Below are 22,006 nucleotides of genomic sequence, written 5' to 3'. Positions count from 1 at the left end.
AGTTATATTCTTGTACATAGGGAGCAGTATTATAGTAGTTATATTCCTGTACATAGAGGGCAGTATTATAGTAGTTATATTCCTGTACATAGGGGGCAGTATTATAGTAGTTATATTCTTGTACATAGGTGGCAGTATTATAGTAGTTATATTCCTGTACATAGGGGGCAGTATTATAGTAGTTATATTCCTGTACATAGGGGGCAGTATTATAGTAGTTATATTCCTGTACATAGGGAGCAGTATTATAGTAGTTATATTCTTGTACATAGGGAGCAGTATTATAGTAGTTATATTCCTGTACATAGAGGGCAGTATTATAGTAGTTATATTCCTGTACATAGGGGGCAGTATTATAGTAGTTATATTCTTGTACATAGGAGGCAGTATTATAGTAGTTATATTCTTGTACATAGGGGGCAGTATTATAGTAGTTATATTCTTGTGCATAGGGGGCAGTATTATAGTAGTTATATTCTTGTACATAGGGGGCAGTATTATAGTAGTTATATTCTTGTACATAGGGGGCAGTATTATAGTAGTTATATTCTTGTACATAGGGGCAGTATTATAGTAGTTATATTCTTGTACATAATATGCTACTTATGGTATTATTGTCCTGGGGGGTGGGGGGAAGGGGGTAGTGTCATAGAAGGTAAGTGCACTGGTTACCATATAATCTATGGGGGTAGGCACTACTCGCCATCATTGCTCTTTATGTTATTGTTTTATCTTTTACTTTCTCTTTATGTTCCATTGAATTGGTTCTTTAATGGCTGAGTGTTTCTCTCGCAGTCAATCATCATTTATGTAGATGCAATGAAAGAAGCGGCACGGAGAATTATTAAATAGTTTGTGCTAAATGCTACAATTATTCAGGCAGCAATTTTCTATGTAAGTGCAGGTCCAGCTGTGCGGATCATAAGCAGACGGCCCATCCGGATGGGGCAAAATAGCAATTTACTGTGGGAGGTCGGAGTCAAGAGAAACAAAGGCAAATCAGAGGCAGAAAGTTTCCCGAGGAGAGTTCAAGAGCCCCTTAAAGGGCTATTCCAACGCTGCATATATCAGAGTATTGATACAATCATGACATATACATGTGGTACACAAGGGGCAGAAGCAGATGGGCCCAGGGTAAAGTGGGTTAATGTACAGACTAACACATTAAAGGGGTTGGCCCCAAGTTTAATTGTCATTTGTCAAAAATGTTGACCTTTAAGGCAGTATTAGGAAGCAGTTGTGGTGACATGTTTAACCCCTTCAGGATCACAGCCCCAGGTTACCAGCAACAACCCTCCTGCAAACACCCTCCACTGCATCATGATGTACGTTGTTGTTATGATGCGTGAATGGGTTAATCCTGCCTTTCTTTTGGTTGTACATCTATGTTGTTAGATTAACTTTCCAGGACTGAAGCTCCTCCAAGTGCACTGGGGTGTCCTCACACTGCTGTGCTCTTTCTCTGTGCCATCGCCTCTGCGCTATCTGAGAGTTGTGGTATTTAAAGGGGATGGTCCCAAAAAAAAGAAGCCCCGCGGCGCACAGAACAGATTGTGCTTGGGTGCATGCTCGGCCTCTCACTCCTTTGTATTCTATGGGAATGCCGGAGATAGCCGAGCGCTGTGCTCAGCTATCCCAGGCACTCACAGTCAGTCCCATCATTTAGAGACAACGGAATCCCCATTCTCTGGATTATGGGGGTCCTAGCAGTCACTGTAGTGCACAAAACTAAATTATAATATCCTCTCTAAAATGACACCAGAAGCAAGGAGATAGTCATTATGGAGAATCTGAAGTGACAGTCACCCTACAGATTTATGGGATGACTCTTCTTAGCCAAAAAAAAGTGCCTTTTTTGTCAGCTCATTTACATATGGTTTTAGGAAGCAAGATTTAAAGGGCCAGTTCAAAGTGGATAAATGATAGAGGATAACTAGCTGATCGCTGGGTCCGACTGTTGGGACCCCCACAATTCAGAGAATGGGGATCCCGTTTCTCAACGGTGGGTGGAGCGGCAGAGCATGCGCCCTGTAGCTCCATTCTCTTAGATGGGAGTGCTCGGCTATCCCCAAAACTCACATAGTCCATAAATTCACCAGCAGGGTGCATGCTCGGCCTGCCGCCCCATCATTTAGTGAGAAAAGGATCTGTTCTCTACATTGTGGGGGTGACTTTCTCATCATCATTGGGGGGTTCCAGCAGTTGGACCCCCACTAGTCAACTTATTAGAAAATCTAAACTTGTGACGCACCTTTTAATTTTCACCAGGAACAAAATTAGCTGCATTCCGCATGGCCATACCTGCTGACAGGTTCCCTTTAAAGGAAAAAGGTCACCACATTTTTTACAAAGACAGGTTCTCAAGTAACAGGTATATTATCTTAATTTACATCAGATTGCCCCTCCCACCTACTCCCTACCATTTAGCAATTCATGTCATGTGAATAGGGTGATGTCATCTAAGGTCCTTTACCCAGTAACAGTAACCTCATGTATGTATCTGATCACATGAAATCACAGCAGCCTCCATGGGGGATGGGGAGAATTAGAAGTCCCTGGAGCCTGCTGTGATTTCATGTGATCAGATACATAAATGAGGTAAATACTAATGTTACTGGGTAAAGGACCTTAGATGACAACACCCTGGTCACATGACATGAAGTGCTCAATGTTTTCTACTCCTAATAAGTTAGTCAACAGAGTTGTACATGTCTGTAGTTGGCAGCCGGTCCCTAAGTACTAGTCCCACCCAGCAGCCTGTCCTAGCAGTGAGACCTGTCAATCAGGAAGAAGGAGGTGGGGCAATGCTGGTAAAATGGAATAAGCAGGAATTCATTAATATCATCAAGGGAAATGCTTTTTGCGCATAGTCTTTATTTCGGGCAGGTTTCCTTTAACCAAGGATGAGAGGACTGTGCTTCTTGCACTGACCAAGTATTACATTTCCTTCCATGTATGCCATTGGGTGCATCAAAAAGCAGCAGCAAGTGGGTGGTGGACACCCACAACAGCCCACACCCCGACACCCGTGTAGTGTCGGAGGAGTTCCATAATAAGACGTCTCTCACATTGACCTTCTTGACGTGATGCAGGAGACATTGTGGAGACGTGAAGAAGAAGAACATCCCGATAACAAAGAGATCCTACAAAACTCCACTTCAATGGAGAGGAGAGATTCATGCTCCCACCCGCAGCGAAACCAGAAGGAACAGATTTTTTTTGTTTTTTTCAAAAACACCACAGTGGCTACAAGTTTTCATTTTCAGCTTCTATAAAGTGGACAAAGCACCAACCGCTGGCTCCTTCTCCGCATCCGTCAGCCTCGTCTTCCCGGCTATTATTCTCTCCTCACAGTGGGCTATAGCGCGGGATGCGGAGGAGACAAGCCGGGGCAGGAGAAGTGAGAACTAATGCGCGCAGATAAGACCTGTCCACGTTTGGTCGGGACATAATAAGGCAGATAAGAGGTATTTTCTATAACTCTCACTCTCAGACGTGCTTAATCCAATCTCCGTTATCGCAATCAATGTCTTTCAGGATTAGTCGAGACATGTAGGTCACGGGGCCGGGCGCATGTTGTGGCTGATTACACGATGGTGGCGCTACATAGAGTCTAACGACAACCAGCTAACAGGCTGAGAGACGGAGGATAACCATCTCTACCAGTCCTGTTGGGGGGGAGCCGCCGGTGGGTAATCGCAGACTTTTTACATGAGGAACAGTAATTCGCCGATTTCATTTTAGGTTTGGAATAATGAGGAATAACATACGTGGAATGAAATGTCAATGTATTCGGAAGGCGACGGAACGGCGGTTATCACATCAACAGAAACATAACCTTTCCCAAACACAAAGGGAGAAGTACAGTAGACCAAAAAACACAAACAAGAACAATTAGGAGGCGCACCAGGAAAAAAAACACCCGATAGAGGACACACGTCACGGAAAGCCTGGCAGCAACCGAAAAAATCTCAGCTTCGCAACGCAGGAGGCAGCCAAAGAGTGACAAGTCGTTCCACAAGACGTCTAGTGTTAGCAGTAAGATGACCACCAGTGATGGAGGAGATAGGAGAAGCCTTTCTAAATGCAACTCCCACCATTCCCAAGACATCGGTGCAGTTTCGGGAAACAAAATGCTCATTACAAGATTTACCCTCAAGAAAGCAAACTCTGTTAAGTTTAGTTCCAGGACCACCCAGCGGAGCCCATGCCAATGGAGGGGCATCTTACTCAAAGAGGTAGAGACGTGCCAGGACTCAGTCTGGACCCCATTGGAAGCACTGAAGATCCTCTCCCTCATATAGCGAAGGCCAAGCCTGGCCAACAGAGCAAATTCAGATCTCAAATATGGTGTTCTCCGAGAATTTAAGTGTAAGCCACCACCTCTTCATATTGTGGTAGCCATCATACGGGTACCAGTGATATACCTACAGGCAGTCCTTGACTTAAAATTTAAATTTTAGGTTCTCGAATTTTAAATCCCCTAGTTATCTATAAAACAAACATTATTACCCCCTTACTTTACATTTTTACTCAGTGTTATCGCTGCTTTAGCTCCCATCACTCAGTGATGGTCGGTGTAAAATTCCAGAGTATGAGGGGGACTCTCTAAGTAGACACATTTCATGATCCCTCTGTGCTGAGATGCTGTGTGCAGACAATGTGCTTAGATTATCAGGGTACAGGGTTTATCTACACTTTTATTTAGCTTCTGAACATGCTCTAGTATCTGACACATGGAAAGAGACATGAGACAGATCACAGATGAGATCCAGGAGATGCATATAACACACAATTACACATTCAGCTCTGCTACATGTCAGTTATAACAAACACTATCAGCTCGGGTAACTCGGCTACATCACACACACAGTCAGCTCTACTGTGCTTCACCTCATATAAAGATCTTATCTTGCCTGTAGCTTGTAGATTTACTCTCCTCACGCTGCTATTTGCCGGCAAGAAGAGTGAGAGTTTTTAGATGTAAGGAGGCCATGGTTAACAGATATAAGAAGATACCACAGTCCCGGTGCCTGGATCGACGTGTAATGTCCCTGGTTTATCAGGATGGATTTTAATGGTAGATTTTTAAAGGGGCGGCATGTGCCCTATGTTGTTGCACCCTGGATTACTTAGGAAACCTTCCTACACCGCACGATAACATGCTCCCTCTTCCCTCTACTCTGACCCCCGTATTGACCCTTCCCGCCTCTCTTGACTTCAGTTTGGATTATGTTCTTATATTCTTCTTGCCTTGGTCCCCGCATGTTAGTTCACCAAGCCCCGGCCCTGCCTTTCAATACCATGCGCTGGTGTGTCCAGGCCCACAAAATACACAAAGACATTACTCCAAGAGGTAGCAACCTGGTGGGTTCACTAGAACCAATACCTTGTAAGGGGTTAAAGAGTGAAAACCAGGAGACCCCCCCACTAAACACCTTAGAAGTAACAGCACAGCTCACCGGCCGCGTTTTAATGCCATATCCCATAATTTTGCCTCTCCAGCAAATACCCCAACTAATAACCACGTCTGAGCCTCTGAGTCTATCCTCTGCGGGAGAACGAGGGGGAGACAGGACTATTAGCTGTGATTCAGCCTCTTACCGTACGGCCTCGGCCACGCTGTTGGAGGTGTGCCCGGAGAGGGCGTCATGCAGGTTTCGGATAAAGTAATCTCGATAGTCTTCAGAAAGCGCCATGAATGTGCCCCCCATAACGATGAACTCCACCTTGTCCACGCTGTGCCCCAGCTGCTTGAGCTGGAAGGAAACAATGAAGAGCACAAGATGGCGGTAATTACTGCGCGGCCCGCGCCATTCATTACAAAATAGTGTAATTATTCCCTTGTGGGAAGACAATGCGGTTTTATATAGAAAATATCAGCTCAGAGTCACAAAAACACAAAAGTATGTGAACCCGCGTCAAGCCTCCTGTATGCTGCGTGTTATATACCGCGCTCGTGTGCGTCAGATCTCTATAACGCCACATGGGAAGCGTAAGATGCTCGTCTTGTTCTAATTCAGCAGGTGAGTAATTGCTCAGGTAGGTCAGTACATAAAAAGTAAGGATAGAAAATGATCGGATGACAAGGGGGAGGGGCTTAAATTCGATTTTTGCATAAAATGTACATTTCATGTTAATATGTGACTTGATGAGATTTCCCCCTAATCCCTGACATTTCCTCCCATGGAGAGATACGTTATAGATTGTTAGGAAATCCCAGCGGATCCGGTAACATTTCCCTTCTTCATGTCACACAGATATATACATGGATTAATGGGATTAGGGGAGGAAGAGGACTTCAAGATATAGAGAAATCCCCCCCCCCCCCCCCGCCCCTAAATGTCAGTGCTTTATCACCTATCAAATAGTTTAGAATTCGTTCCGGTGTCACTAAACTTTATGTAAAGTTGTCAAGCAGTATGGCTGCTCTGATAGAGGCCATCACCCAGCTTTCCGGATGACAGAATTTAATGGGCGGAAATATGTAAAGAGATGTGTAATCAGAACTTTGTGTATGTTGTTAGTAGCAGCAGCACTGTGAAATAGGATTGTAGTGTCTCCTGGGGGGAGGGGGGGGTTTCCTTACCTGTGCTTTGTGCTCTCTGCAGGAAGTGTTACGTATTGTCCCTAGTGACATGTGTAATCAAACCTCACACTGCTGTGCTCTGTGCTCTCTGCAGTCAGTGTTATGTATTGTCCCTGGAGAGATGTGTAATCAAACCTCACACTGCTGTGCTCTGTGCTCTCTGCAGCCAGTGTTATGTATTGTTCCTGGAGAGATGTGTAATCATACCTCACACTGCTGTGCTCTGTGCTGTCTGCAGCCAGTATTAAGTATCATCCCTAAAGAGATGTGTAATCAAACCTCACACTGCTGTGCTCTGTGCTCTCTGCAGGCAGTGTTACGTATTGTCCCTGGAGAGATGTGTAATCAAGCCTCACACTGCTGTGCTCTGTGCTCTCTGCAGCCAGTGTTACGTATTGTCCCTAGTGACATGTGTAATAAAACCTCACCCTGCTGTGCTCTGTGCTCTCTGCAGCCAGTGTTAGGTATCGTCCCTGGAGAGATGTGTAATCAGACCTCACACTGCTGTGCTCTGTGCTCTCTGCAGCCAGTGTTAGGTATCGTCCCTGGAGAGATGTGTAATCATACCAATGTATGTCAGTTGCAGCAGGACTATGATATATGGATTTATATTCCAGGATTGTAGCTGTAAGTTTACTGGAGGCATGTCTTTGTTCTTTCTACCTGTATGTAGTCTCTGGAGGTGACTGCAATGAGGCCTGAATCAATTAAAGGACATTATGCTGCAGTACCATTTATTGCCACTACTATATGTGCGTTCCTAGGGAAACACATAACATTTACGCATGTGGTAACAGATGTCACCAGTCCTGATCCTACAGACTTACCTGTTCAACTCTGTGCCTTGTCTGCAGGAAAGGGTCGTACCGGGCCCGGATGGCACGCATGGATGTAGGCTGCAAACAACATTACAGGTAAAATTACACAAAATAAAAAGTACAATATCCCAGAACGTGACAACTGCAGTTAATCAGAAACACTTGTCAAACACAAAAGTAACTCAGATTTTTAAATGATTTTTACCAAATTTTCATATGTGCTCCCCCCCAGGGCCGGATTAAAGGAGGGGCTCCAGGGGCTCAAGCCCCAGGGCCCCTACCATTTTCACTTTTTAAGGGGCCCCCACCAGTGTCCGACAGTCAGCGACTCAGCTCAGCCCGTGGCTGCCCGCATCACACATAGGGGTCTAGGATGTCAGCTATGTCAGTGAGACACAGCTGTCATTGCTGGGGGAGATATCCGATGCACTGTTTTGGCGGCAGCAGGTCGTGATGGGACTCCGGCGGTGAGTAATGACGTCACGCTGTTGGGTTCCGATCACTGCATGCTGCCACCAAAACAGTGCATCGGCGATCTCCCCCATCGATGGCAGCTGTGTCTTCAGTGGCCGGCGGCAGCCCGAAGAGTGAGGAAGATCCTGCAGCGTTGTGGGATCCCTGGAATGCAAGGTGAGGTGGGGGCTGGCGGGCTGTATACTGCAGGGGGCTGGCGGGCTGTATACTGCAGGGGGCTGGCGGGCTGTATACTGCAGGGGGCTGGCGGGCTGTATACTGCAGGGGGCTGGCGGGCTGTATACTGCAGGGGGCTGGCGGGCTGTATACTGCAGGGGGCTGGCGGGCTGTATACTGCAGGGGGCTGGCGGGCTGTATACTGCAGGGGGCTGGCGGGCTGTATACTGCAGGGGGCTGGCGGGCTGTATACTGCAGGGGGCTGGCGGGCTGTATACTGCAGGGGGCTGGCGGGCTGTATACTGCAGGGGGCTGGCGGGCTGTATACTGCAGGGGGCTGGCGGGCTGTATACTGCAGGGGGCTGGCGGGCTGTATACTGCAGGGGGCTGGCGGGCTGTATACTGCAGGGGGCTGGCGGGCTGTATACTGCAGGGGGCTGGCGGGCTGTATACTGCAGGGGGCTGGCGGGCTGTATACTGCAGGGGGCTGGCGGGCTGTATACTGCAGGGGGCTGGCGGCTGTATACTACAGGGGGCTGGCGGCTGTATACTACAGGGGGCTGGCGGCTGTATTCGACAGGGGGCTGGCGGCTGTATTCGACAGGGGGCTGGCGGCTGTATTCGACAGGGGGCTGGCGGCTGTATACTACAGGGGGCTGGCGGCTGTATTCTATATACTTCCAAAAACATTGTTGGAAGGGCCCCCACCACTCTTAAAGGGGGGAGCCAGGGCCGGACTAACAGAACTGTTCCCATATTGTGCAGCTCTCGAGTTTCTTTCAAGAGTTATGGCATTTTGTGAAGCTGCTTGTCAAAAATGTTCCTCAGCATTACATATACATGTATATCCACTGAGGGGGGGGGGGGGGGTCTGGAGCAGAGGAGACTAAGACACAGCTTGAAGTCCAGAGAGAGAAAGAGAAAGCTCTGTAGAATCACAGACTGGGAACATCTTGTACCTCGCATTTCTGTATCCACAAACAAACACACTCAGCTTGGTTACTCATCTTAGCTACTCTATGGATCATAAGAGAAGTCAGCACAGCCAGGAGACAAAGCTAGGGCAGAGCTGGGCTAAACTGAGGAGGATAGCAAAGAAACTGCTGCACATAGGAAATCAAGATAATAGGCAAAGTTGTTCTGCATCACAAGAGCCACTGATTTGTGTAAAAAAAAAAAAAATAAAATGGACAGACCAAACATGTCCATGAGGTCACTGATTCCATTACCAACTTTTACCCCACTAAACTCTTAGAGCCCTAGGTAGGTGATGACATTTCCATTCTAGAGTTTTCTCTTATATATAAAAAAAATGTATTTCAAAGTCTCGCAACATTAAGCAAAAATTAGTCATATTTTGTCTGAGATGATTCAGTTATAGAGGCTGCAGGGGATCATCACTTCAGATGCCCCTATCTTCTATTCTGTAGTACCTAGGAACATTTTGGTGTCATATTAAAGATAAGAATCTCTTCTCTAAGATGACATCAGTCCTGTGGTTCTGTGAGCTACTGAACTGGAGATAAGGGGAGTTTAACATCCATTTCCAACAATCTATTTAACTGCCTGAATATTGTATTCTATAGCTCACAGAACCACAGGCCTGATGTGAATGTAGAGAGGAGATTCTTTTAAGCTGCAGAAAGTTTCTAGGTGATATAGGAGCAAATAAAGGTTCCCCCTGCAGCCTCTACAAGTGACTCCTCTCAGGCAAATATATGCTTGCAATCTATGTAAAGTAAAATCTGCAGAGCCCAGCAGTGACAGCGGGCGCCTCCATCACTCGGACTAGTGCATCTTATACCCAGGCAGATGACAACTTACAGTTACATGGATGTGGACTTACCTCATATCCTGTATATGATTGAGTGGAGTATTCAAAATCAGAATCTGGACCTCCAGGGCAGTACCTGCAGGAGGACACGGGATGTAGTGAATACAGTAACCTATAGACTCAGTAATCCCCTTACATGATCTCTGCTTGATGTCAACCTTAAAATTAACCCCGTCATCACACTAACCCCCCACACCCGCCGAAGCAGCACCTTGTTCTGTAACCTGTACGTCCCCCGGGGTCTTTATCATATTTATAGTAGGCACCATGCATGAAAAATCATATTTTATACTTTTGTAGGATGAAGCCTCCCGACCGTCACCAAACCCCCAGCTGTGATAAATATTAATGCGATACAGATGCTAAAGGAGCTGGAAAATGTCATAATTACACCCAGAAATAACAATCATAATGTAACTGCCCCCAGAGAGAAGGAAACAACACAAAATACTCACACACAGATGTTTCCCGTGAAGTTAATGTGAGGACATCTGTGCGGCTTACACATGACCGCGACCACCGCTATCTACAGGGGAGGAAGAAGAGGGGGGCAGTATTATAGTGGTTATATTCTTGTACATAGGGGGCAGTATTATAGTAGTTATATTCTTGTACATAGGGGCAGTATTATAGTAGTTATATTCCTGAACATAGGGGGCAGTATTATAGTAGTTATATTCTTGTACATAGGGGGCAGTATTATAGTAGTTATATTCTTGTACATAGGGGGCAGTATTATAGTAGTTATATTCTTGTACATAGGGGGCAGTATTATAGTAGTTATATTCTTGTACATAGGGGGCAGTATTATAGTAGTTATATTCGTGTACATAGGGGGCAGTATTATAGTAGTTATATTCTTGTACATAGGGGGCAGTATTATAGTGGTTATATTCTTGTACATAGGGGGCAGTATTATAGTGGTTATATTCTTGTACATAGGGGGCAGTATTATAGTAGTTATATTCTTGTACATAGGGGGCAGTATTATAGTAGTTATATTCCTGTACATAGGGAGCAGTATTATAGTAGTTATATTCTTGTACATAGGGGGCAGTATTATAGTAGTTATATTCCTGTACATAGGGGGCAGTATTATAGTAGTTATATTCTTGTACATAGGGGGCAGTATTATAGTAGTTATATTCCTGTACATAGGGGGCAGTATTATAGTAGTTATATTCTTGTACATAGGGGGCAGTATTATAGTAGTTATATTCTTGTACATAGGGGGCAGTATTATAGTAGTTATATTCCTGAACATAGGGGGCAGTATTATAGTAGTTATATTCTTGTACATAGGGGGCAGTATTATAGTAGTTTTATTCCTGTACATAGGGGGCAGTATTATAGTAGTTATATTCTTGTACATAGGGGGCAGTATTATAGTAGTTATATTCCTGTACATAGGGGGCAGCATTATAGTAGTTATATTCCTGTACATAGGAGGCAGTATTATAGTAGTTATATTCTTGTACATAGGGGGCAGTATTATAGTAGTTATATTCTTGTACATAGGGGGCAGTATTATAGTAGTTATATTCCTGAACATAGGGGGCAGTATTATAGTAGTTATATTCTTGTACATAGGGGGCAGTATTATAGTAGTTTTATTCCTGTACATAGGGGGCAGTATTATAGTAGTTATATTCTTGTACATAGGGGGCAGTATTATAGTAGTTATATTCCTGTACATAGGGGGCAGCATTATAGTAGTTATATTCCTGTACATAGGAGGCAGTATTATAGTAGTTATATTCCTGTACATAGGGGGCAGTATTATAGTAGTTATATTCCTGTACATAGGGGGCAGTATTATAGTAGTTATATTCTTGTACATAGGGGGCAGTATTATAGTAGTTATATTCCTGTACATAGGAGGCAGTATTATAGTAGATATATTCCTGTACATAGGGGGCAGTATTATAGTAGATATATTCCTGTACATAGTGGGCAGTATTATAGTAGTTATATTCCTCTACATAGGGGGCAGTATTACAGTAGTTATATTCCTGTACATAGGGGGCAGTATTATAGTAGTTATATTCTTGTACATAGGGGGCAGTATTATAGTAGTTATATTCTTGTACATAGGGGGAAGTATTATAGTAGTTATATTCTTGTACATAGGGGGCAGTATTATAGTAGTTATATTCCTGTACATAGGGGGCAGTATTATAGTAGTTATATTCCTCTACATAGGGGGCAGTATTACAGTAGTTATATTCCTGTACACAGGAGGCAGTATTATAGTAGTTATATTCTTGTACATAGGGGGCAGTATTATAGTAGTTATATTCCTGTACATAGGGGGCAGTATTATAGTAGTTATATTCTTGTACATAGGGGGCAGTATTATAGTAGTTATATTCCTGTACATAGGGGGCAGTATTATAGTAGTTATATTCTTGTACATAGGGGGCAGTATTATAGTAGTTATATTCTTGTACATAGGGGGCAGTATTATAGTAGTTATATTCCTGTACATAGGGGGCAGTATTATAGTAGTTATATTCTTGTACATAGGGGGCAGTATTATAGTAGTTATATTCTTGTACATAGAAAGCAGTATTATAGTAGTTATATTCCTGTACATAGGGGGCAGTATTATAGTAGGTATATTCTTGTACATAGGGGGCAGTATTATAGTAGGTATATTCTTGTACATAGGGGGCAGTATTATAGTAGTTATATTCCTGTACATAGGGGGCAGTATTATAGTAGTTATATTCTTGTACATAGGAGGCAGTATTATAGTAGTTATATTCCTGTACATAGGGGGCAGTATTATAGTAGTTATATTCTTGTACATAGGGGGCAGTATTATAGTAGTTATATTCTTGTACATAGGGGGCAGTATTATAGTAGTTATATTCCTGCACATAGGGGCAGTATTATAGTAGTTATATTCCTGCACATAGGGGCAGTATTATAGTAGTTATATTCTTGTACATAGGAGGCAGTATTATAGTAGTTATATTCCTGTACATAGGGGGCGGTATTATAGTAGTTATATTCTTGTACATAGGGGGCAGTATTATAGTAGTTATATTCTTGTACATAGGGGGCAGTATTATAGTAGTTATATTCCTGTACATAGGGGGCGGTATTATAGTAGTTATATTCCTGTACATAGGGGGCGGTATTATAGTAGTTATATTCTTGTACATAGGGGGCAGTATTATAGCAGTTATATTCTTGTACATAGGGGGCAGTATTATAGTAGTTATATTCCTGTACATAGGGGGCAGTATTATAGTAGTTATATTCTTGTACATAGGGGGCAGTATTATAGTAGTTATATTCTTGTACATAGGGGGCAGTATTATAGTAGTTATATTCTTGTACATAGGGGCAGTATTATAGTAGTTATATTCTTGTACATAGGGGGCAGTATTATAGTAGTTTTATTCTTGTACATAGGGGCAGTATTATAGTAGTTATATTCTTGTACACAGGGGGCAGTATTATAGTAGTTATATTCCTGTACATAGGGGGCAGTATTATAGTATTTATATTCCTGTACATAGGGGGCAGTATTATAGTAGTTATATTCTTGTACATAGGGGGCAGTATTATAGTAGTTATATTTCTGTACATAGGGGGCGGTATTATAGTAGTTATATTCTTGTACATAGGGGGCAGTATTATAGTAGTTATATTCCTGTACATAGGGGGCAGTATTATAGTAGTTATATTCTTGTACATAGGGGCAGTATTATAGTAGTTATATTCCTGTACATAGGGGGCAGTATTATAGTAGTTATATTCTTGTACATAGGGGGCAGTATTATAGTAGTTATATTCCTGTACATAGGGGGCAGTATTATAGTAGTTGGATGCTACCACCATCACATTTCTCACCCCGCTTGCTGTCCGGATGGGTTTCGCCTTCAACTTTGGCACCAGAACTTTGCGGTGCTGTGGAGGGACTGCGGCAATGATGTCCACCAGTCGTGGTTGTGCGGACAGTCCATACTTAGCAGATGTTTTGGTCTTCAACCTGCATATAAAATACACTGCACATAAGATCCGGTTCTGCTGAAGAAGAGAAGGAATTTCTCTCCTATAATTACGTGTGGCGTCTCGGCTCTGCGGTGTCGGGCTCGGAGTAGCTGCGGGGATAAACACAGAAAGCACCGACAAGACGTTCTGCATACAAATCCAATTACCCAGCACGCGGCACGGCCTTCATCAAACACGCAGCACTTTGAACATGCGCCTCCTGATATCCCCGGCTCCGAGCTCCAGCTGTTCCAATAACACACGGACACCGCACTTCCCAAGGTGCCACAAATTGCTATTTACAAAGTTTCCAAGGGGAAGGAGAGCGGAGGAGACGGAAGGAAATAAACTTCTGCACACACATAAAACCAAATAGCGCGAGCACCAGGAGAGCGGAGAGAAAATATCACCGGAGAGGCCAGCCACACCGCGCGTCATCTCAGCGCCAATATTTGTACCACGCAGAGACCTGTCACGGAGCGGCCACGAGAGGGGGGGGGGGGTGACGCTACTTCCTCTATGTATCTCAAACCCAAATATCATAACTGCCCCCCATGAGACCTGCACACTCCTCTACTACACAGTCTGTGATCCTGAAACACTCTGCGCTGCTGCCCAATCCAGATATTTTTCAACTAGTGTTCACTCTGTGATCTGCTACAGGTCACCTGAAATACTCTGTGCTGCTGCACCGTGCCCTGGCCCATGAATGCACATGCTATCATCAGTACAGGAATGGACACGTTAGCAGAACACTGCACAGCTGAAATACTCTGTGCTGCTGAATGAATGCAGATATTAACTAATAAGGAAATGTGGATCTCACAGTAAAGAGGTAAAATTTAGGGCGATTTTTATCTTGGATTTTTCATTAGATATTTGGCCGCAATAGTATCAAGTACCAGTATATAGGAAAAGCAGAGGCGCCATCTGCTGGAGGAAACAGAGAAGAACAACTATGAAGGATAATGTGGTGCTATCCGATGGCTACTAATGGGAAGTGTCCAACAAATCTGTAACAGCAGAGGCGCCACCTACTGGCCATAGTTGGGAATTATTCCAGATAGGATTCTCTTTAGAGTCCTAAAGGCCTGTAATTACCTGGCAATTACCTGTAACTGAGCCACAGGCCCATCCACCAACCAAGGAAGAGATTATCATAGGTAGGGATTGCTGGGGTCGCTATTGCGGTACCTCTGAGCGGGGTCAATATGTCACATCAGGCCTGTACCCCCTGCAGATAACATATAACAGATAAATGACAGGTCCATGTGGAGATAGGGAGAGTCCATGCCTAAGAGAACTTCCACAACCTCCACACATCCTAAAAAATCCATGGTGTCCCGAATGCAGGAGGCCTTGCTCCTCCTTCCAATATCTGAAGAGATGACCTGAGGACTTTTAGACTACTCCCAAAAAGTTAGTGATATTTGGCATTTGGGTAAAATATCAGTATGAACCTATAACGCCCTCTAACCTTTACTTAATGTGACCTTCTCTAAACTCATGAATGCACATTTCCAGCTGTTCAACATTCCATTAATTTGCTGTTCTCTAACAATGATCTTAACAGCAAAATTCCCAACGGTTGTTTGATCCAAAAATCATTAGAAATTAAATTAGAATTGGTATTTAGACAGTCCTCCTCATCATTCGGTTCACATTTTTACATCATGGGACCAAGATATCACCTAACATTTGATCAGAAGTACAGCACCAAAGTGAGGCTTCGAGCAGGATGTTCTCAGATGGAATGGACCAAGGAGCTTTAAGAGTCAGAGCGAGTAAATCAGCAGGTTGTACCAGTGCGAAGTCCCCTACAGCCTCCTCCTGCCCCTATAGACACACCGTCCCCTCCGGCCTTCTTCGACAAACACACAGTCCCCTCCGGCCTGCTCCTCCTTCAGCAGACACACAGTCCCCTCCGGCCTGCTCCTCCTTCAGCAGACACACAGTCCCCTCCGGCCTGCTCCTCCTTCAGCAGACACACAGTCCCCTCCGGCCTGCTCCTCCTTCAGCAGACACACAGTCCCCTCCGGCCTGCTCCTCCTTCAGCAGACACACAGTCCCCTCCGGCCTCCTGCTCCTCCTTCAGCAGACACACAGTCCCCTCCGGCCTGCTCCTCCTTCAGCAGACACACAGTCCCTTCCGGCCTGCTCCTCCTTCAACAGACACACAGTCCCCTCCGGCCTGCTCCTCCTTCAGCAGACACACAGTCCCCTCCGGCCTGCTCCTCCTTCAGCAGACACACAGTCCCCTCCGGCCTGCTCCTCCTTCAGCAGACACACAGTCCCCTCCGGCCTCCTGCTCCTCCTTCAGCAGACACACAGTCCCCTCCGGCCTCCTGCTCCTCCTTCAGCAGACACACAGTCCCCTCCGGCCTCCTGCTCCTCCTTCAGCAGACACACAGTCCCCTCCGGCCTCCTGCTCCTCCTTCAGCAGACACACAGTCCCCTCCGGCCTCCTGCTCCTCCTTCAGCAGACACACAGTCCCCTCCGGCCTCCTGCTCCTCCTCCAGCAGACACACAGTCCCTGCCGGCCTCCTGCTCCTCCTTCAGCAGACACACAGTCCCCGCCGGCCTCCTGCTCCTCCTTCAGCAGACACACAGTCCCCTCCGGCCTCCTGCTCCTCCTTCAGCAGACACACAGTCCCCTCCGGCCTCCTGCTCCTCCTTCAGCAGACACACAGTCCCCTCCGGCCTCCTGCTCCTCCTTCAGCAGACACACAGTCCCCTCCGGCCTCCTGCTCCTCCTTCAGCAGACACACAGTCCCCTCCGGCCTCCTGCTCCTCCTTCAGCAGACACACAGTCCCCTCCGGCCTCCTGCTCCTCCTTCAGCAGACACACAGTCCCCTCCGGCCTGCTCCTCCTTCAGCAGACACACAGTCCCCCTCCGGCCTCCTCCTCCTCCTCTTATAGGCACACAGTCCCCCTCCGGCCTGCTCCTCCTTCAGCAGACACACAGTCCCCTCCGGCCTGCTCCTCCTTCAGCAGACACACAGTCCCCTCCGGCCTCCTGCTCCTCCTTCAGCAGACACACAGTCCCCTCCGGCCTGCTCCTCCTTCAGCAGACACACAGTCCCCCTCCGGCCTCCTCCTCCTCCTCTTATAGGCACACAGTCCCCCTCCGGCCTGCTCCTCCTTCAGCAGACACACAGTCCCCTCCGGCCTGCTCCTCCTTCAGCAGACACACAGTCCCCTCCGGCCTGCTCCTCCTTCAGCAGACACACAGACCCCTCCGGCCTGCTCCTCCTTCAGCAGACACACAGTCCCCTCCGGCCTGCTCCTCCTCTTATAGGCACACAGTCCCCTCCGGCCTGCTCCTCTTATAAGCACACATTCCCCCTCCTCCTCTTATAGGCACACAGTCCCCCTCCGGCGGCCTCCTCCTCTTATAGGCACACAGTCCCCCTCCGGCCTCCTCCTCCTCTTATAGGCACACAGCCCCCCTCCGGCCTCCTCCTCTTATAGGCACACGGTCCCCCTTCGGCCTCCTCCTCCTCCTATAGGCAAACAGTCCCCTCTGTCCGTCTCCTCCTACAGGCACACAGTCCCGTCCCCCCTCCTCCTATAGGCACCCAGTCTCCCTCCGGCCGCCTCCTCCTCCTATAGGCGCACAGTCCCCTCTGTCCGCCTCCTCCTATAGGCGCACAGTCCCCTCTGTCCGCCTCCTCCTATAGGCGCACAGTCCCCTCTGTCCGCCTCCTCCTAAAGGCGCACAGTCCCCTCCGGCCTCCTCCTCCTAAAGGCGCACAGTCCCCTCCGGCCTCCTCCTCCTAAAGGCGCACAGTCCCCTCCGGCCTCCTCCTCCTAAAGGCGCACAGTCCCCTCCGGCCTCCTCCTCCTAAAGGCGCACAGTCCCCTCCGGCCTCCTCCTCCTAAAGGCGCACAGTCCCCTCCGGCCTCCTCCTCCTAAAGGCGCACAGTCCCCTCCGGCCTCCTCCTCCTAAAGGCGCACAGTCCCCTCCGGCCTCCTCCTCCTAAAGGCGCACAGTCCCCTCCGGCCTCCTCCTCCTAAAGGCGCACAGTCCCCTCCGGCCTCCTCCTCCTATAGGCGCACAGTCCCCTCCGGCCTCCTCCTCCTATAGGCGCACAGTCCCCTCCGGCCTCCTCCTCCTATAGGCGCACAGTCCCCTCCGGCCTCCTCCTCCTATAGGCGCACAGTCCCCTCCGGCCTCCTCCTCCTATAGGCGCACAGTCCCCTCCGGCCTCCTCCTCCTATAGGCGCACAGTCCCCTCCGGCCTCCTCCTCCTATAGGCGCACAGTCCCCTCCGGCCTCCTCCTCCTATAGGCGCACAGTCCCCTCCGGCCTCCTCCTCCTATAGGCGCACAGTCCCCTCCGGCCTCCTCCTCCTATAGGCGCACAGTCCCCTCCGGCCTCCTCCTCCTATAGGCGCACAGTCCCCTCCGGCCTCCTCCTCCTATAGGCGCACAGTCCCCTCCGGCCTCCTCCTCCTATAGGCGCACAGTCCCCTCCGGCCTCCTCCTCCTATAGGCGCACAGTCCCCTCCGGCCTCCTCCTCCTATAGGCGCACAGTCCCCTCCGGCCTCCTCCTCCTATAGGCGCACAGTCCCCTCCGGCCTCCTCCTCCTATAGGCGCACAGTCCCCTCCGGCCTCCTCCTCCTATAGGCGCACAGTCCCCTCCGGCCTCCTCCTCCTATAGGCGCACAGTCCCCTCCGGCCTCCTCCTCCTATAGGCGCACAGTCCCCTCCGGCCTCCTCCTCCTATAGGCGCACAGTCCCCTCCGGCCTCCTCCTCCTATAGGCGCACAGTCCCCTCCGGCCTCCTCCTCCTATAGGCGCACAGTCCCCTCCGGCCTCCTCCTCCTATAGGCATATAGTCCCATCACCCTCCTCCTCCTATAGACACACAGGAGGGGATTTACATTCTGGCCAGGTCCTGGCACAGGCTATGTGTGGTGCTTAGTGCATCCCGGCCGAGGGGCGTAGAGTGGGGGTTTTGTAGCACTTCCCGGCTCCAGAAGTTGTGATGGCTTGTACCCCGGTATTCAGGCCCCCCACAGTCTCGTCCTCTCTCCTCCCTGGCGGCAGCTCTTACTTGTTCAGGTTGACGTCCTTCCCTTGCTCGTGAGCCTCCAGCAGCTGCTTGATGACGTCAGCGATGGTCATCATCATGAGCTCGGCCTGGCTGACATCTCCTGGGGAGGACACAAGGGGGTGAGAAGCAGGAGACCCCTGTATACTGCCCCCCATAGCTGGGAGGATCTCTGCCACTGAGAGGGAACATTCCTATTCACACCTCACAGCTGAGGGTTTGTTACATTGTTATTATCTAAATATAAGCTCTTTGAGTCACTCCCCTGTGCTAATAATTTGTTACAATGTATCAGTCTGGAGTCAGAAAGGACGTGTATAACCTGGATACTACTGTGACAATCCATCAGCTCTGAACAGTTATCAATTCCAGATCTGACTTCAGGCTGTGGATGTAAATGTGGCTGCTCCCCTTTACTGACAGCAAGCAGAGATCATGACAGCTGCTGGGCGCATGACAAGTCTCCATGGTCTCTGAAACTACAAGTCCCAGCATGCCCTGGAGCCCCTCACCCGCTCTCTTCTTGGGCTTCATGTCTGCGCTTTCCGGTGTACACACAACCACGCGCAGTCCCCGCTGTCAGGTTCCGGATTGTACGGTGAGCAGAGAGGGACATACCAGGCGGAGGCGAAGCTGAGCACGGCGCCTGGCGAGGGACAAATTACGCATCATGGCGGAGCGCTTGTTTCCATGGGGATTTGGACCTCAGTAATGGCGGAGGAAATGATAACTAGTTATTTTACAACAGTATAACATGTCCTGGATGGAAATCATTTGTATCTCAGAGCTGTCATAAGCTTCTGCCCACGATAAATGTCAGAGTGCCCCCATTTATCACAGGACCCCCCTCTAATAGTCCCAGGCAGAGTGCACCCCACTAATAATTCCCCCAGAGTGCCGCCATTTATCACAGGGCCAGCTCTAATAGTCCCAGACACAGTGCACCCCACTAATAATTCCCCCAAAGTGCCCCCATTTATCACAAGGCCTCCTCTAATAGTCCCAGAGTGCACCCCACTAATAATTCCCCCAGAGTGCCCCCGTTTATCACAGTGCCCCCTCTAATAGTCCCAGACAGAGTGCACCCCACTAATAATTCCCCCAGAGTGCCCCCGTTTATCACAGTGCCCCCTCTAATAGTCCCAGACAGAGTGCACCCCACTAATAATTCCCCCAAAGTGCCCCCATTTATCACAGGACCCCGTCTAATAGTCCCAGACATAGAGCACCCCACTAGTAATTCCCCCAGAGTGCTCCCATTTATCACAGGGCCCCCTCTAATAGTCCCAGACAGAGTGCACCCCACTAATAATTCCCCCAGAGTGCCCCCATTTATCACATGGCCCCCTCTAATAGTCCCAGACAGAGTGTACCCCACAAATAATTCCCCCAGAGTGCCCCCATTTATCACAGGACCCCCTCTAATAGTCCCAGACAGAGTGCACCCCACTAATGATTCCCCCAGAGTGCCCCAACAACTGTGTAATAAAGTTATTCAAGATGAAGTCTTAGGATAGTTCCCATCTGCGTTTTCACATCCATTTTGGAGTTTTCCGTTTAATGACGGATCCATTTTGTCCCATTGATTTTAATGGACTTTCAGTGGTGTGTGTTAGTAGCTGTTATTACATCTTCCCTTATTTGAGCAGGAATTAAAGGGAACCTGTCAGGGCGATTTGGGACACTAAACCACCCACAGGTCCTCATGGACATTAGAGAGCACCTCTCAGTTGAATAAAATACTTTAGCTGCTTATCCTAAAGTAAGAAGCTCCCTATCCCTCCCCCAGTAATAGCAGTGTTACATCTGTGGCTTTATTGGAACTTACCGATACATCCACTACGTAGTGGTCCACTCCCGTGCGAGGTGGTGGTGACTGCAGCATCGAGCCTGGCATATAGTATGGAAGTGGCGGTCTTGGAGAGAAGGGGGGGCCTCGGACCATCCCCTCATAAATACGGACCACTGTAAGCAAGGTCTTACGATCGGACCGCTACGTAGTGGATTGTTTCCTAGTTTATCAGAATGGGATAGGGAGCTGCTTACTTTCGGATAAGTAGCTAAAGTATTTTATTCACCTGACAGGTCTCTGTAAGATGAGCCATTAGAAATAAAGTGTAGTACCTAGGGAAGGGTTACCGCCCCCCCCCCCCCCCCCTCCTAAGCTAAATACTGTAGTTTTACAACTACAAAGTGAAGAATCTGACTTGGATAGTGAGGAGGGGATTTCTCAGGACTCATACACCAGTTTTCTGGCTCACAAGCCCTGAAATCATCACAATTCCTGCATATTGCCCATAAATGCGACTATTTCCCCATGTAGGCCACCTCCACAACAAGAGGGCGTAAATGAGTCCGCGCCCCGGAGTCTACGGCACAATTCTCTGCCAGGCAGGACCAGACGCCCACTGGATATTTTAGGAGGCCAGAGACCGAGGTGATTGCAGAAGGAGCGATGCATTTTGAAACGCAAATTCAACCGCCAGGTGTGAGTGCAGCCGAACCGGACCATTAGGTCGACTCATCTCTATTCAGGAGGCATACTTGGAGTAACACAAAGGCCACGCATGAACACGGCCTGCGGGTTTGGCCGTCTGAACCAATATAGCCGGATTGGTTGCCGAACAGCCAATCTGGAAAATTGACATCCCTAGCAACTAGCCATTGGCTATGATGGGGCATGAGGGAGTCCCCCTGGCAAATCATAGCCATGGATAGTTGCTATTATCCTGTGTAAATATATGTCCGTAAGAAGTGCGAGTCCGTGTTCACACGATGCGTTGCGTCACGGTTTTTGTTGAGTTTTTGACGCATTCCGTAGGCTTCAGCCTTGACCACATGCTAAGGTTACATTGCGTTTCCATTTGATTTGCTAAAACCCAATGTAACCTCAGCATGTGATCACGGTTCAAGCCTTTGAAATGCGTCAAAAACACAGCAAAAAACACGACGCAACGCATTGTGTGAACACGGCCTGAGCTAAAGTGCCCCATGGATTGAATCAGAGCACCCACACATATTGGGCCAGGTACTGTCATCTGGAGTCTTTCATGAACAGTGTAATTGCCA

General features: G+C 47.8%; 1 protein-coding gene across 1 annotated transcript in view; it reads right to left on the bottom strand.

Moving 5' to 3' along the window:
- The window catches only part of ELP3 (elongator acetyltransferase complex subunit 3), an 87,229-nt gene extending 67,625 nt beyond the window's left edge, over window positions 1-19,604 (bottom strand). The window contains exons 1-7 of the mRNA XM_072143844.1: window positions 19,450-19,604; window positions 18,941-19,040; window positions 13,736-13,874; window positions 10,327-10,397; window positions 9,884-9,947; window positions 7,417-7,485; window positions 5,605-5,759 (exon numbers count right to left, since the gene is read on the bottom strand). Coding sequence (XP_071999945.1) covers window positions 5,605-5,759; window positions 7,417-7,485; window positions 9,884-9,947; window positions 10,327-10,397; window positions 13,736-13,874; window positions 18,941-19,040; window positions 19,450-19,471 — 620 coding nt within the window. The 5' untranslated portion in view covers window positions 19,472-19,604. The remainder of the gene's footprint in view (window positions 1-5,604; window positions 5,760-7,416; window positions 7,486-9,883; window positions 9,948-10,326; window positions 10,398-13,735; window positions 13,875-18,940; window positions 19,041-19,449) is intronic.
- Window positions 19,605-22,006: the final 2,402 nt, after the last annotated feature.

Source organism: Engystomops pustulosus, chromosome 3 (genome assembly GCF_040894005.1).
Source record: "Engystomops pustulosus chromosome 3, aEngPut4.maternal, whole genome shotgun sequence".
In the NCBI taxonomy this organism is placed as follows: Eukaryota; Metazoa; Chordata; class Amphibia; order Anura; family Leptodactylidae; genus Engystomops; species Engystomops pustulosus.
Note: the sequence above shows the minus strand (reverse complement) of the source record. Positions and strands in the feature narration are given on the sequence as shown.